The sequence below is a fragment of the Typopeltis vanoorti genome, chromosome 12, assembly GCF_054136105.1.
Source record: "Typopeltis vanoorti isolate ZY-2024b chromosome 12, IOZ_Tvanoo_1.0, whole genome shotgun sequence".
Taxonomy (NCBI): domain Eukaryota; kingdom Metazoa; phylum Arthropoda; class Arachnida; order Uropygi; family Thelyphonidae; genus Typopeltis; species Typopeltis vanoorti.
Window position 1 is genome coordinate 98,129,770 of NC_143560.1, and position 14,634 is coordinate 98,144,403.

Genomic DNA, 14,634 nt, shown 5'->3' on the forward strand with positions numbered 1-14,634 from the left:
GAAGTTATCTACATCAGAAAAGGTCGAAACCAGTCGGAAGTGATTTTCACTAAAATGTACAGCATCATCATACTTGTCTATTAAAGGACTGTGCATTGTGAAATACAATGAATAACATGATCAAGTCATCAATATTTTGTATGCAAAGTTTTGTTTTTTTATGCTAGTGTAGTATGGATGAAAACGAGAATATAATTTATTCTTTTGCTTATTCAAAGAAAGTCATACAACACCCACATCAGCTATCATACCTTTTTTAAACTCATTCACACTGTATGCCCTCACTGCTTCATCAGACAAACTGTTCCACTCACTCACGGTTCTATGAGAGAAAAATCTAGTTCTTACCATTTTCTTAACTGCACACACCGTAACTTCTGTGGTTGACCCTTTGTCCTCTCCCAACCTTCCTTATAATGAAAAATTTTATCAACCATATATCTGTCATAACATCCCTCTTTCTACTGTCTCCCAGTGTCTTCAGCCCACATACTCTGTCTATATTCCATAATAACAATATCATATTTAACTCTTCTTTGCACTCTTTCTACAGTTTCTTTATCCTGTTTGGGAAAATTTGGAGAAAAGAGCAAAGCTAGTAATAATGACAAATACCTGTTGGATTTCTGCTCAGGACATGGACTGGTTATTACTAACACCATGTTCCAACATAAAAATGTGCATAAATTCACATGGAGAGAAGAGGCAAGGAATAAGAAAAGTCTCATTGACTATGTTATTGTTGATAGTGATGTTTTCTCCCTGGTGCAGGACACCAGCGTGTACAGAGGATTTGAAATTGGAAGCAATCACTATTTAGTCTTGAGCAGCAAAAAACTGAATTTCATATTGAAAAGAATAACATGTAAGAAAGTTTTAAAGCAAATAAAAGTTGAGCAGCTCTCAGATGTGAACTGTAGACTAACATACACAAAGATTATTGAAGAAAAAATGAAAGAGTTTGAGAACAGGAACCAAACCTTGGAGATTCAGTGGCAAGCCTTGAAGAAAACCCTGATTGATTCAGCCAGAGAGGCATGTGGTGAGGTTGTCTATAAGGATAGAAAAATCAGGACTCCATGGTGGACACAGGAAGTTAAAGAGACAGTGAAGGAAAAGAAGAAAGCATATCAAAAGTTCCTGGCAAATAAGTCAGCTTTTGCTCTTAGAGAATACAGAGACAAATGTAAGAAAGCAAAACACTGTGTAAAACTAGCTAAACAAAAGTCATGGGAGGACTTTGGCAAGAACATAGAAAATAAATATCAAGGTGGGAAGATATTCTGGAGGTTGTTGAAGAAGCTTAGAAATGGAGGAAAGAGTGCTTTAAAAGGAATTAGAGATGATAAAGGTGACATGAAAATGGGAGAAAAAGATATCCTTGAAGTATGGAGTAATTACTTTGAAAAACTGCTAAATGAAACAAGCAGTGATAACAGCACAGTGATAAAAAACACTGACCAGGCATGCAGTCAGGAATACATATCCATACTTGAAGTAGAAAAAGCCATCAAAGGCTTGAAATGTGGAAAGGCAGCAGGAGTAGATGATATTCGACCAGAAATGCCGAAGTGTGGTGGTATAAGAGTCTTACAGTGGCTGCACTGCATAGTTCAGAAATCCTGGGCAGAGGGACGAATTCCTGACGATTGGAGTAGAGCTCTCATAGTACCCATATATAAAAAGGGAAATAAAACTGAATGTGAAAATTACAGAGGTATTTCCCTACTGAGTGTTCCTGGTAAGATATATGCAAGTTTACTTGAAAAACGTTTGAGAAGAATTGTGGAAGAAAAGCTTGGTGAAGAACAAGCTGGATTCAGGCCAAATAGAGGCTGTCAGGATCAGATCTTCACTTTACAACAAACAGTTGAGAAAGCATGAGAATATAACAAAGATATAAATTAAATATAAAAATAGACAACAGAATCAAAGCTGGTATGGTAGGAAGTCAATTGAATAAATTCATATGGAATAAGAGAGAAATTAGTCGGAACACTAAATTAGCTGTATGCAAGACAGTGTTCAAACCAGTTTTAACTTATGGATCTGAGAGCTGGGTCAGAAGTAAAACATTTGACCAAAGACTAGGACTGCAGATATGAGAGTCCTGAGAAAGATTATAGGCGTTAACAGATCGCATCAATGGCAATATCATATTAAAAATGAGGAATTTAGGAAAGAACTTGACATTGTCAAAATCTAGGAATGCATTTGCAGAGCTAATCTCAGGTGGTATAGTCACTTAAACAGAATGGGCGAGGAAAGATTAGCAAAATGTGTTCTCTACCAGGTTGGCAGGAAAACGACCCAGAGGAAGACCAAGATATAGGTGGATTGATACTGTACAAAGTGCCTTAGACGATAGAAATATAAGATCTGATGATGTTGGAGTCTTGACAAGTAACAGACTGATATAGAGGAAAATTGTAGATAGGAAGTTAGTAATGATGTAAATTTTTCGTGTAGTACTATTGTATCCTGTACACCCCTTGAGGGTACATGGAAGGAATTTGATGATGATCTACTTGTATATAGAGACTGATGACTTCACATCAGTTGTCTTAGTATCCCATAATGCAAAGCATTATACACATCCTTTCAGGTGTGTATGATGCTATTCATTATGGGAAGGGTCACTACCCAGACCAGTTTTGACTATATTGAGGTGTTAGATTGCAGGAATACCTCTCCAAGAATTCAACAATCCCTCTGATCATCTAGCTAATGAATGACCAAAAGAATCATTTACTAAGGTCTTGTAATTGTTCTTGAATGGTCCTACTCAGTAATGGGCTCATCCTACCACTGAGCAGAACTGTTCTCACAGCGACCCACCAAACTTATCACTCCCAAACTGGATGACTCCAAGACAGGAAACTTGGCAGAGACTCTACTCAGTGACAGGAAAAAACCAACCACTGAGCAGAACCACTCTACTCCCCCAGGAAGCAAGCTACAATCAGTAGGAGACAGAAGACATACCAATGTTGAATTAATGCAGAAATCATATATTTCCCATATACAAGTAAAAAGTGTATCAACTTATTAAATTCTCTGGATTGGAGATTGTTGGATTCTGAATGAAGAGAAATTAAAATTATTAATACTCCCTTCAGAATCCAACATAAACCTCCATATCATGAGCAAGACTTGTAAATATTATTTATTGTTTGCCTCTTGCTTAAAGTTTGTTATTCATGTAATTCTATTGAATTTTCTTCATTACTAATTAAAATATAATCTTAAATAATATAATAGTAATAAAAAGACTGTATGAAAATATCATTTAAACTAATTAATATAATCCTGGGGTACTTTAGGGTCAAAGCTGTATAACTGAGAGGAGACCTCCACATAGCCTTTAAAGGAATGTGGAGAACCGACCAGGGCTTTTGACCTTAATGTCCAATCCTCACCTTCTCGTGGTGCATCCTGTTGGGTATCTACTTGGATACTGAATGAACAAGGATGGGCTGGCAATTTGGGATTTATCCGACCAAATTGTATTCTTATTGGTTAAACCAAAATAAAAAATGATGGTACAACTTGACAAAATTTCATGCCAGCTGGGGCGTCGCCCAGTTAAACAAGGCCCCTTTGTTTTTGCCAGGGAACCAGGGCGAACAGTGAAAAGTCAACTATTGGAACAAATCTGAAAACAAACCCCAACTCAACATCACCAGAGTTAAAGATCGGTATTATCAACGTAAGAAGCCTGAATGGCAAAGAAATGAAGCTAGCTGAGGAATTAGATAAGTACCAGATCGACATAACAGGGGTGATTGAAACAAAAAAGACAAAAACTGGTGAGATCTTTCTGAGCAATAAATACAAAATGTGATATTCAGGCAATGACAATCAAGGAAAAGAAGGAGTAGCCATAGTATTCAACACAAAATATGAGGCTAATCTTCTTGAATGGCAGTCAGTCTCAAGTAGAGTAACGTGGGCAAATATGAGAATGGGGAACTGGACAATGAGACTTATTTGTGCCTATGGTCCCACAGAAGGTTCCACTAAGGTAGAAGTGGAGGAATTTTTTGAGGCTTTAGAAAAAGCAACTGACACAATGAAAAAGGAAAAGTTGGTCTTTGTTGGGGATCTAAATACCAGAGTAGGAAATGATTGTGGGACATACAAAAATATTTTGGGAAAATTTGGAGAAAAGAGCAAAGCTAATAATAATGGCAAATATCTGTTGGATTTCTGTTCAGGACATGGACTGGTTATTAATAACACCATATTCCAACATAAAAATGTGCACAAATTCACACGAAGAGAAGAGGCTAGGAATAAGAAAAGTCTCATTGACTATGTTATTGTTGATAGTGATGTTTTCTCCCTGGTGCAGGACACCAGAGTGTACAGAGGATTTGAAATTGGAAGTGATCACTGTTTAGTCTTGAGCAGGATAAAATTGAATTTCATATTGAAAAGAATAGCATGTAAGAATGTTTTAAAGTGAATAAAAGTTGAGCTGCTCTCAGATGTGAACTGTAGACTAAAATACACAATGATTATTGAAAAAAAAATGAAAGAGTTTGAGAACAGGAATCAAACCTTGGAGATTCATTGGCAAACTCTGAAGAAAACATTGATTGATTCTGCCAGAGAGGCATGTGGTGAGGTTGTCTTCAAGGATAAAAAAATCAGAACTCCCTGGTGGACACAGGAAGTTAAAGAGGCAGTGAAGGAAAAGAAGAAAGCATATCAAAAGTTCTTGTCAAATAAGTCAGCTTGTGCTCTTAGAGAATATAGAGACAAATGCAAGAATGCTAAACACTGTGTAAAACTAGCTAAACAAAAGTCATGGGAGGACTTTCTCAAGAATATAGAAAATAAATATCAAGAAGGTGGCAAAATATTCTGGAGGTTGTTGAAGAAGCTTAAGAATGGAAGAAAGAGTGCTGTAAAAGGAGTTAGAGATGATAAAGGTGACATGAAAACGGGAGAAAAAGATATCCTTGAAGTATGGAGTAATTACTTTGAAAAACTGCTAAATGAAACAAGCAGTGATGACAGCACAGTGGTAAAAAACACTGCCCAGGCATGCAGTCAGGACTACATATCCATACTTGAAGTAGAAAAAGCCATCAAAGACTTGAAATGTGGAAAGGCAGCAGGAGTAGATGATATTCGACCAGAAATGCTGAAGTATGATGGTATAAGAGTCTTACAGTGGCTGCACTGCATAGTTCAGAAATCCTGGGCAGAGGGACGAATTCCTGACGATTGGAGTAGAGCTCTTATAGTTCCCATATATAAAAACGGAAATAAAACTGAATGTGAGAATTAGAGGTATTTCCCTACTGAGTGTTCCTGGCAACATCTATGCAAGTATACTTGAGAAACGGTTGAGAAGAATTGTGGAAGAAAAGCTTGGTGAAGAACAAGCTGGATTCAGGCCAAATAGAGGCTGTCAGGATCAGATCTTTACTTTACGAAAAATAGTTGAGAAAGCATGGGAATATAACAAAGATCTGTATTTAAGTTTTGTCGATTTGGAAAAGGCATATGACATGGTGCCAAGAGAGAAGCTATTCAATACGCTGCAGTTATATGGTGTCAATGGGAGGACATTATATCAAGCAATACTTAGTCTTTATTTGAGTTGTAAGTCAGCAGTTAGAATTGAAGGAAAATACAGGAAGATGGTTTAATGTTAAATCTGGTGTGAGACAAGGATGTACATTATCCCCTCTGTTATTCATTATCTATATGGATCACATTATGAAGGAAAGTGGTATTAAACATGATATCAAAATTGGAGATGTTAATGTCAGCTCTTTGCGTTTTGCTGATGATGCTATACTTCTAAATAAATCCGCTACAAGTCTGCAAGATTCTCTGACTAAATTCAATTGCTGTTGTAATAGATATGGTATGAAGGTCAGCAATAAAAAGACAAAGACAATGAAAATAGGCAGAATCATTGAAAATGTCAACTGTGTTATGAATGGAGAACCTGTGGAACAAGTAAAACATTTCAGCTACTTAGGCACGATTTTTAGTGAAGATGGTAAATTAAATATAGAAATAGACAACAGAATCAAAGCTGGTATGGTAGGAAGTCAATTGAATAAATTCATATGGAAAAAGAGAGAAATTAGTCGGAAAACTATATTAGCTGTATACAAGACAGTGTTCAAACCAGTTTTAACTTATGGATCTGAGAGCTGGGTCATAAGTAAAACACTTGACCAAAGACTAGAGACCGCAGATATGAGAGTCCTGAGAAAGATTATAGGTGTGAACAGATGGCATCAATGGCAATATCATATTAAAAACGAACTTGATATTGTCAGCATCCAGGAATGCATTAGCAGAGCTAATCTGAGGTGGTATGGTCACTTAAATAGAATTGATAAGGAAAGATTAGCAAAACAAGTGTTCTTTGCCAGGTTGGTAGCAAAACGACCCAGAGGAAAAACAAGATATAGGTCGATTGATACGGTACAAAGTGCCTTAGACAATAGAAATATAAGATCTGATAATGTTGGAGTCTTGACAAGTAACAGACCGATTTGGAGGAAAATTGTAGATAGGAAGTTAGTAATGATGTAATTTTTTTCATGTAGTACTATCATATCCTGTATCATCCCCTTGAGGGTATATGGCAGGAATTTGATGATGATGATGATATAATCCAATAACAAACTGTACATATATGTAATGTACCTTATGTAAACTATAATATTTTTTTATTTATCATTGCTGTATGTAAGAGTGAATTTTATGTAATGCTTCTGCTTATGTTTTATTTGGCTGTTTTCATGGAAAGGGTTAAAAATAGATAGCGTGAGCTACAGTATTGGAAGCAAGGAGTTGATATGAGCTGGTCTGTTAGAACTAGTTTTGGCGGGAAGAATGAGCGTATTTAATGAGAAAGCGAAAACAAACAGAGGAGAAAGCTTAGAGGCAGCACGGAGTAGGGTAAGAGGTGGCAGTATCAGAATTTGTAGTGCGGTAATTAGATAAAAAGGGACTGGGAAGTTCCTACTAACTTCCCGGTCCCTTTTTAATTCCATGTCAATATTCCAATCCGGAATATTGACATGGAATTCTAAAGTTACAACGAATTCCAATAGTTTTAAAGAAGAACAGTACAAGACTGAATTTATTATATAGAAGTAAATAAGGAACAAGTATATTACCTAATACAAGTGCATCAAAACTTGTGAAGCGCTATAATTAATAATTCAGTTATCATAAAGAAGATTTCTTTTGAATAGTGTTGCTTCAGAGTGATAGTTAAATAGAGTTTTAAAAGTGCCTATAGTGAATCTGATGTGCAAAGGATTTAACCCAATAAGAACAGTCTAATTTTATTATAATTCAGAGTGAAGATATATGAGTTAGCTCCGCCTGATATATCCTAACATTAACTGAGGCGTTCTACTGAAATTAGCCGTAGCTTGGAGTTTAAAAGTGTCCCCCCCCCCTTGAACTGATAACTGCCTCATAACTGAATTAAGTGTTTGTTAACTAAGAAAAAATTAGAGAATTCTACTTCAAGAATATTCACTGTGAGATTCTGTAATATTGAACTGTGTGAACCATTTTTAATTATTAGGAAGAATATAGATTTAATAGCTGAATGTCTAATGACTAAATTTATGTGAATGTTGTGAGTAGTTGAACTAAGTTAATTTTCATTATCTTGTTCTCAAAGTTATACTTATGTACATGTTATATAGCCCTGCATTAAATATTTTGTTTTATCGATTTCAATATGGTGTTTGCCTGATTCTCTTTTACTGCACCGTTCATAAAATTATCGGACCATGCGGAAGCCTTAAATGTTAATATCAAACTTGGCCTGTACAAAAAGTGAGATTGCTAAAAGTTAGTTGATGATTGATTCCATTATGTTGCATAGACTAATCTGAATATAGAGTGGCGCAGTATAAATATAAATTTCTCTATATTTTGATTAGTAATCAACCAACAATTAATTAATTTAAATAAGAACAACGTTCTAACAAGATGGCAGATTCAAAGCCAGGATGGACGGCACAACAGAGATAGAAGTAGAAAGTTTTTTTTTTTTTATTTGATTGCAAATTAAATTAAAGTTGCCAAGAAATTATATTCTTGTTTTACCCTTTATCCAAGTGTTAGCAAACAAAGTTTGTGTGTGAAGCATCTCTACCGATGCTTCACACACAAGAAAAACTAAAGATGAACTCATTTTAACTGTACATGCCGACCTGGTTGGCCGAGTGGATAGTGTATCTGCTCTCCAGTCAAAAGACTGCGGGTTTGAATCCTGCCGTGGGCATGGATGTCTGTGATTGTCTGTAGAAATACCAGTGGTGGTCGGTGGTAGATGGCATTGGTGTAGTTGCAGTTAGTTGGTGATTGAATGGTGGAGACGGAGTTGTAGAGTAGGTGCCCTCCCTCGATAAGTCCTTGGACTTAGTAGAGGTGTCAAAAATAATAATAATAATATGACAAATTTTCGTGACTACAGCCAAATGTGGACATAAATTTATTGCTAGCATACAAGTAAATTATATTACACAAAAAAGGTGTTATAAATTTCGTACAAATTAAATTGCAATACATTTTTGGCTAAAGTTATAATTTCCATAAAGACATAGTTAAGGAGTTAATGTACAGGGCTTACAGAAAACTATGCAGAGAGACATTTCAGTATGGAATATGTCAACCCCAAACTGCGATGCAACTCTCACAACATTGTACTATGCTGAGCATCAAGTGAATCAGGAGTTCTTGAGGCAAACTGGCCCATTCCTCCTTCAGAACAAAAATAAGGCCAGGTTTGTTTTCTGGAGAGAAATTTTGAGCAGCAATGTGTCTCCCTGTTGCATACCAGATGTGTTCTTTGAGATTGAAATCTGGGGATTGTGCTGGCCACTCGATTGAATTAATATCCTTGGTCTACAGAAGCATCTCCACTGCTCGTATATGATGTGGTGTGTCATTGTCATCCATAAAAACAAATTCTTTGTCTACATTATAATAGAACAATCAAACATGACATTGAAGAACTTCATTGTGATATTGTTCACCTGTCATAGTCCCTTTTTTTCAGCACTTGTAGCTCGCTGCATCCATTAAGCATAATGCCTCCAAACACCATGACCCCACGCTGTGTCTGTCCCTTTCAAAAATGTTCTGGCAATGGTAAACAGTACCATCCAATCCCACTGCTGTTTGAATCAGATTTTGATAGCTGCTTTGATAGAAGTAAGCATGCACATGCTTTCCATTATTAGAGGAGATAATAAACATTTTAGTAAAATTTTCACAGGTGAGCAAGCAATATGTTTGCCCCAAATTCTAACACATGATTGGAATTGTGTTAGAATTTGAAAGATAGTGTGATAAGAATATAAGCACAATTTGTGTAGGTCTGTGAAAAGGTTTCATTAATTTTATGTTTAATAAATTTTAGATACCTATTATATAGGATGAAATCATCATCAAATTTCTGATATGTACCCTCTGAGGTAGGTACATATCAGAAATTATGATAATTATGATAGTATGCATGATGAAATCATCATCATCAGATTTCTAATATGTACCCTTTGAGGGCTTATAGGATAATTATGATAGTACCATGAAAAATTGTCCACTATTACTAACTTCCGATGAACAATTTTTCTCCAAATTAATGTGTTAATTCCAATATTATCAGATCTTATTTCTGTCTTTTAAGGCACTTTTTACTGTATCAATCCACCTATATCTTGGTCTTCTTCTGGGTCTTTTCCCTGCCAACCTGGTAAAGAATACTTGTTTTGCTAATCTTTCCTCCTCACCCATTCTGTTTAAGTCACAATACCACCTGAGATTAGCTATATTAACACATTCCTGATTGGCAACTTCTTTCCTAATATCCTCATTTTTAATGTGATACTGCCATTGATGCCATCTGTTTACTCTATTAATCTTTCTCAGAACTCTCATATCAGAGGTCTCCAGTCTTTGATCAAGTGTTTTTTTTTTTTTTTTTCTAACCCAGCTGTCAAATCCATAAGTTAAAAATTGGTTTGAACACTGTCTTGTATACAGTTAATTTAGTGTTTTGACTAATTTCTTTCTTATTCCATATAAATTTCTTTAGCTGACTTCCTACCATACCAGCTTTGCTAATTCTGTTGTCTATTTCCAAATTTAATTTACCATCTTCACTAAAAATTTGTACCTATATAACTGAAATGTTTTACTGGTTCTTTAGGTTAACCAATTAGGATACAGTTGATATTTTCAATGTTTCTGCCTATTTTCATTGTTAGTTTTTTTATTTCTGATTTTCATATCAAATTTATTACAACAAAGTGCCTTAGAAGATATAAAATCTGATCATGTTGGAGTCTTGACATATGGCAGACTGATTTGGAGGAGGATTGGAGGTTGGTAATGATGTAAATTTTTCATGTGTTACTGTCATATCCTGTGTGCCCCTTGAGGGTGCATGGCAGGAATTTGATAATGAGTTATTCAATTTAGTCAGGGAATCATCATTCAGACTTGCACTGGATTTATCCAGAAGTATAACATCATCTGCATAAAGAGCAAAGATTAACTTCACCAATTTTGATATCATATTTAATACCACTTCTCCTCATAATGTGATCCATATAGATAATGAATAACAGTGGGGATAATGTGCACCCTTGTTGCACACCTGATTGAATGTCTGCCGCAGTAGCAGACATCAAACCATCTTCCTGTACCTTCTTCAAGTCTGTCTAACTGCTGACTTACAGCTTAAATAAATACTATGTATTGCTTGATATAATGTCTGTAGAATTTTGAAGAGCTTTCCTCTTGGCATATTGTCATATACCTTTTCCAGAACAATAAAACTTAAACATGAATCCTTGTTATATTCCCATGATATCTCAACCATTTGTCTTAAAGTGAAAATCTGGTCCTGACAACCTCTGTTTATCCCAACAGAACAAACTGAACCCAGTTTGTTCTTCCCCTCCACAATTTTTCTTAACTGTTTCTCAAGTATAGTTGCATAAATCTTACCAGGAACACTCAGGAGGGAAATACCTCTGTAATTCTCGCATTCAGTTTATTGGAGCAGAGCTATGAGCTTTTTCTTCCATAGTAGAGCTATGAGAGCTCTTCTCCAATCATCTGGAATTTAATCTTCTAACCAGGCCTTCTGAATTATGCAATACAGCCACTGTCAAACTTTTATACCTCCATATTTGAGCATTTGTGGAACGCAGTAGCAGACACCTTATGATGTTCTACTTCTGTTGGGCTGAAAACAAAATCGGTACTATTATGGGTACAGTGGACATAATGGATTAATGATACATGCTAATCACTTGTAGTGTCCAGTATGTATCAGTGATCTCATAGTATCTGTCAAACCCCCAGTTCTTATTCTGACATGATATTCAAGGTATGCCAGCAACATTAAACACTGATATTGGCAAAGGGTAATGTTGATTTCACAGGCCACAGATTATTTGGGAATGATTCCAGGAGCAAGTTGATGACTTTATCACAGTTTATAGTCTCTTCTCAGTCGGTCAGTTACTTTTCAGTTCACTTGAAAAGTAACTTCATTCTACATTACCTGCTGGTTGATGTAGAATAGCTTGCTCACAACAGGGATTTGCTGCAATTTAATCTTGAGGACCACAGATTGAGTCTTTATACCAGTCAAACAACCTTATGGAGTTTTGGTAGTTTCTGAGGATTAAAGTGGGTACTGTTTGCTATTAGGCAAGTAAACTTAATAGTAACGTGTGTGTATGTGCTTCAGAACATGGCATAGAGGTGAAACAGATGTTAAGATAAAGCTATCTCTCAGATAGTGGTAATTGAATCCAAATAATTTTGAATGCTTTTTTTTTTTTTGATGTTTTATGTTGAAAAAATTTCTGTGTTTGCTCCATATGAGCAAATGAAAGTTAAAGCCATAGGTGATAGATGAGGACACAGCACATTATATATTTCTTTGAATTATATCCAGACATTGAGAAACTTATTGTGCTTGGAAGAAATATCTTTTTTTTTTTACATTGGCATTAGCTTTTTAGCATTTATTTTCTAAAAGCATTAAAGAATTTTTTTAATAATCAGTATGACTTGTAATTTTATATGACAGTAAAACCCTTTTTTTACACTTTCCAGGGGATTGAAAAAAAGTGTAAATAGCAAGAAATGCAAAAAAAACATTAAAAAATGGCTGAAAGATGACTTACTGCTAGTATGTCAGTCTACATACTAGATTACAAAATTTAATAAATAACTGAAAATAAATGAATTTACAATTACTTACATTTATCTATTTAAAAAATCTTTGATTGTTTTTGCTTTTTTTTCTGCACTCCTGTAAGTTCCACCTGCCTTTCCACAGTGTATAAGGCATTAAATGTCCCATCGTCTGCTGATGCACTTGCAATACACCTCCTCAAAACAGAGATAGCTTCCATTGCTTTTTTACTAGTAGGGACGGGGGTTCTTGATCACAGTCTTCTTCTACCATTTCTTCCTCTTCTTCTTCACCAAGGTGGTTGGAAAGGATATCTTCTACACTTGGTACCAATGATGTGATCACATCAACATAGTCTTGAAATGAGGAAGACTCATCCATCACATACTAGTTGTTTGGCTCTGACATATCTTCTTCTTCCTCCTGTAGTTGTTCCTCCTTTCCACAAACGTAACTCCTGTCTTCTGGAAACAGTTGGATATGGTTTCAGGAGAAAATAATGATCATATCAAGGATTGATATGATCATTTGTTTTGGGTTGTACCATTATCATGCATAAACACATCTTTTCCAACAAGCATTTTTCTACATTTCCATTTAAATGCATGGATGATGCCCAGATCTAATGGCTGAAGCTTACTTGTACAATTAGGGGGAAAGAACACTAATCTAATGTTTCTGAGCTGCAGATCTTTAGGGTGTGCAGGACATTTGTCTAGCAGTAGTAGTATTTTGCAGCGATTTGCCCCCATTTTAGCATCCAGAGCAGGCATGGTGGATGTGAAGATGCTGCTGGTCATCCATGCTGTGATGTTGGCATCATACTTAGTAGGCAGATTTTTCACATTCTTAAAACACCTTGGCTTTTTAAATTTACCAATTACCAGTGGAGGTAATTTTTCTGATCCATCAGCATTGACCATGAGCAAAACAGTTACCCTCTGCTTGCTGAGTTTTCCACCATGACACTTCTCTGCTTTAAAACACAATGTTTTACTTGCAGAATGTTATAAAAGAGCCCAGTTTCATCAACATTGAAAATATTTTTCAGTTCGTAGGCCTTAATAATAGTCTTTAGTTCATGGTTTACAGTTTTCCCTGCAACACTATTACTTTCTCCACGCACTTGATTATACACAATATTCTGACGAGTCTTGAAGTGATCAATCCATCCATTTGACATAGTAAAACAATTAATCCCCAACCTCGCAGCAAATTCAAGGGCTTTTTCTCGGAGTATAGTACCATTGACTGTAATACCCGACGCTCTCGTAGAAACAAACCACTCCATCACAAGTTTATCCAATTCATCGTATGTCAATGTCCGGATATATTTTCGTTTTTTTGACATAGCGCTAGATTGCTTTGCATTGAGTTCAATGCTTGACCTGTTTTTTACTATCGTGTTCAAAGTGAACATGGAAAGTCCAAGATCTTTTGCTAAATGCACAAGCATTCCAGCATGCCAATCTACACGTCGCAGAATTGTCATCTTTTCTTCTACTGAAATACATTTTCTGTCTTTTTTCTCCATGTTACTAACATGGATCATCCACCACCGCAACTTGAAAGCAACTATCACATGCTAAATTACGTAGCAGAAATTCTGCAATATCAATTCGTACTGTGATTGAAAAATCACGGTATCACTCATCACTACACAACTGCTGCAAACGTGCAAGTCACTGTGATGGCAGAAACGAAAGTACAGCCGAAAGCAACGCCATCTGGGAACAGAACTGTGCAGATTTCTGCAGAAATCAATTTGAATGAGAGGAAATCGATTCGAAAATCAGTATTGCCATCCGAGAAAAAAACTCAAATCATGTTAAATAATGTCCACATGAAGTTGTTAACAGCGGGAAAACAATATATCGTAAGAATAAGCCTTAAGATGGGACCAACGTAAAATGAAGTAAACGGCAGGAAAACGTAAATTGCACGAACATAAAAATGGGGTTTTACTATATTTTTATTTGTAGTTATATATTTATGGTATATTTTATTCTGTATTTAGCACCAAAGGTGCTGGCAATTCTTTATGTGATTTCCCATAAACAAGTTGTCCGTCTGACTTAGATAATGAAATGTTTAATATTATTAGAAGATTACTGATTCTCATAGTATTCTGGGATACAGTTATATGCTGTTGTATTAACTTTCTTGTATCTAGCTCCAACAACTCGGCCACAATGTTGACAAAGTTGAGTTTATCGTTATGGGTGGAACCTTTATGTGTTTGCCAGAAGACTACCGGGACTACTTCATTCGCAATCTACACGATGCACTTTCTGGACATTCAAGTAGTTCTGTATCGGAGGCAGTCAAGTATAGTGAACGAAGTAAAATCAAGTGCATTGGTATCACCATAGAAACTCGACCAGATTATTGCTTAAAAAGACATCTGAGGTAAC

At 35.8% G+C, this 14,634-nt stretch overlaps 1 protein-coding gene across 3 annotated transcripts in view; it reads left to right on the top strand.

Moving 5' to 3' along the window:
* Positions 1-14,634, top strand: part of Elp3 (elongator complex protein 3) — a 292,722-nt gene that overhangs the window by 74,693 nt on the left and 203,395 nt on the right. For all 3 annotated transcript variants that reach the window (XM_090401875.1, XM_090401873.1, XM_090401874.1), the window contains exon 8: positions 14,394-14,629. In XM_090401875.1, coding sequence (XP_090258001.1) covers positions 14,394-14,629 — 236 coding nt within the window. The remainder of the gene's footprint in view (positions 1-14,393; positions 14,630-14,634) is intronic.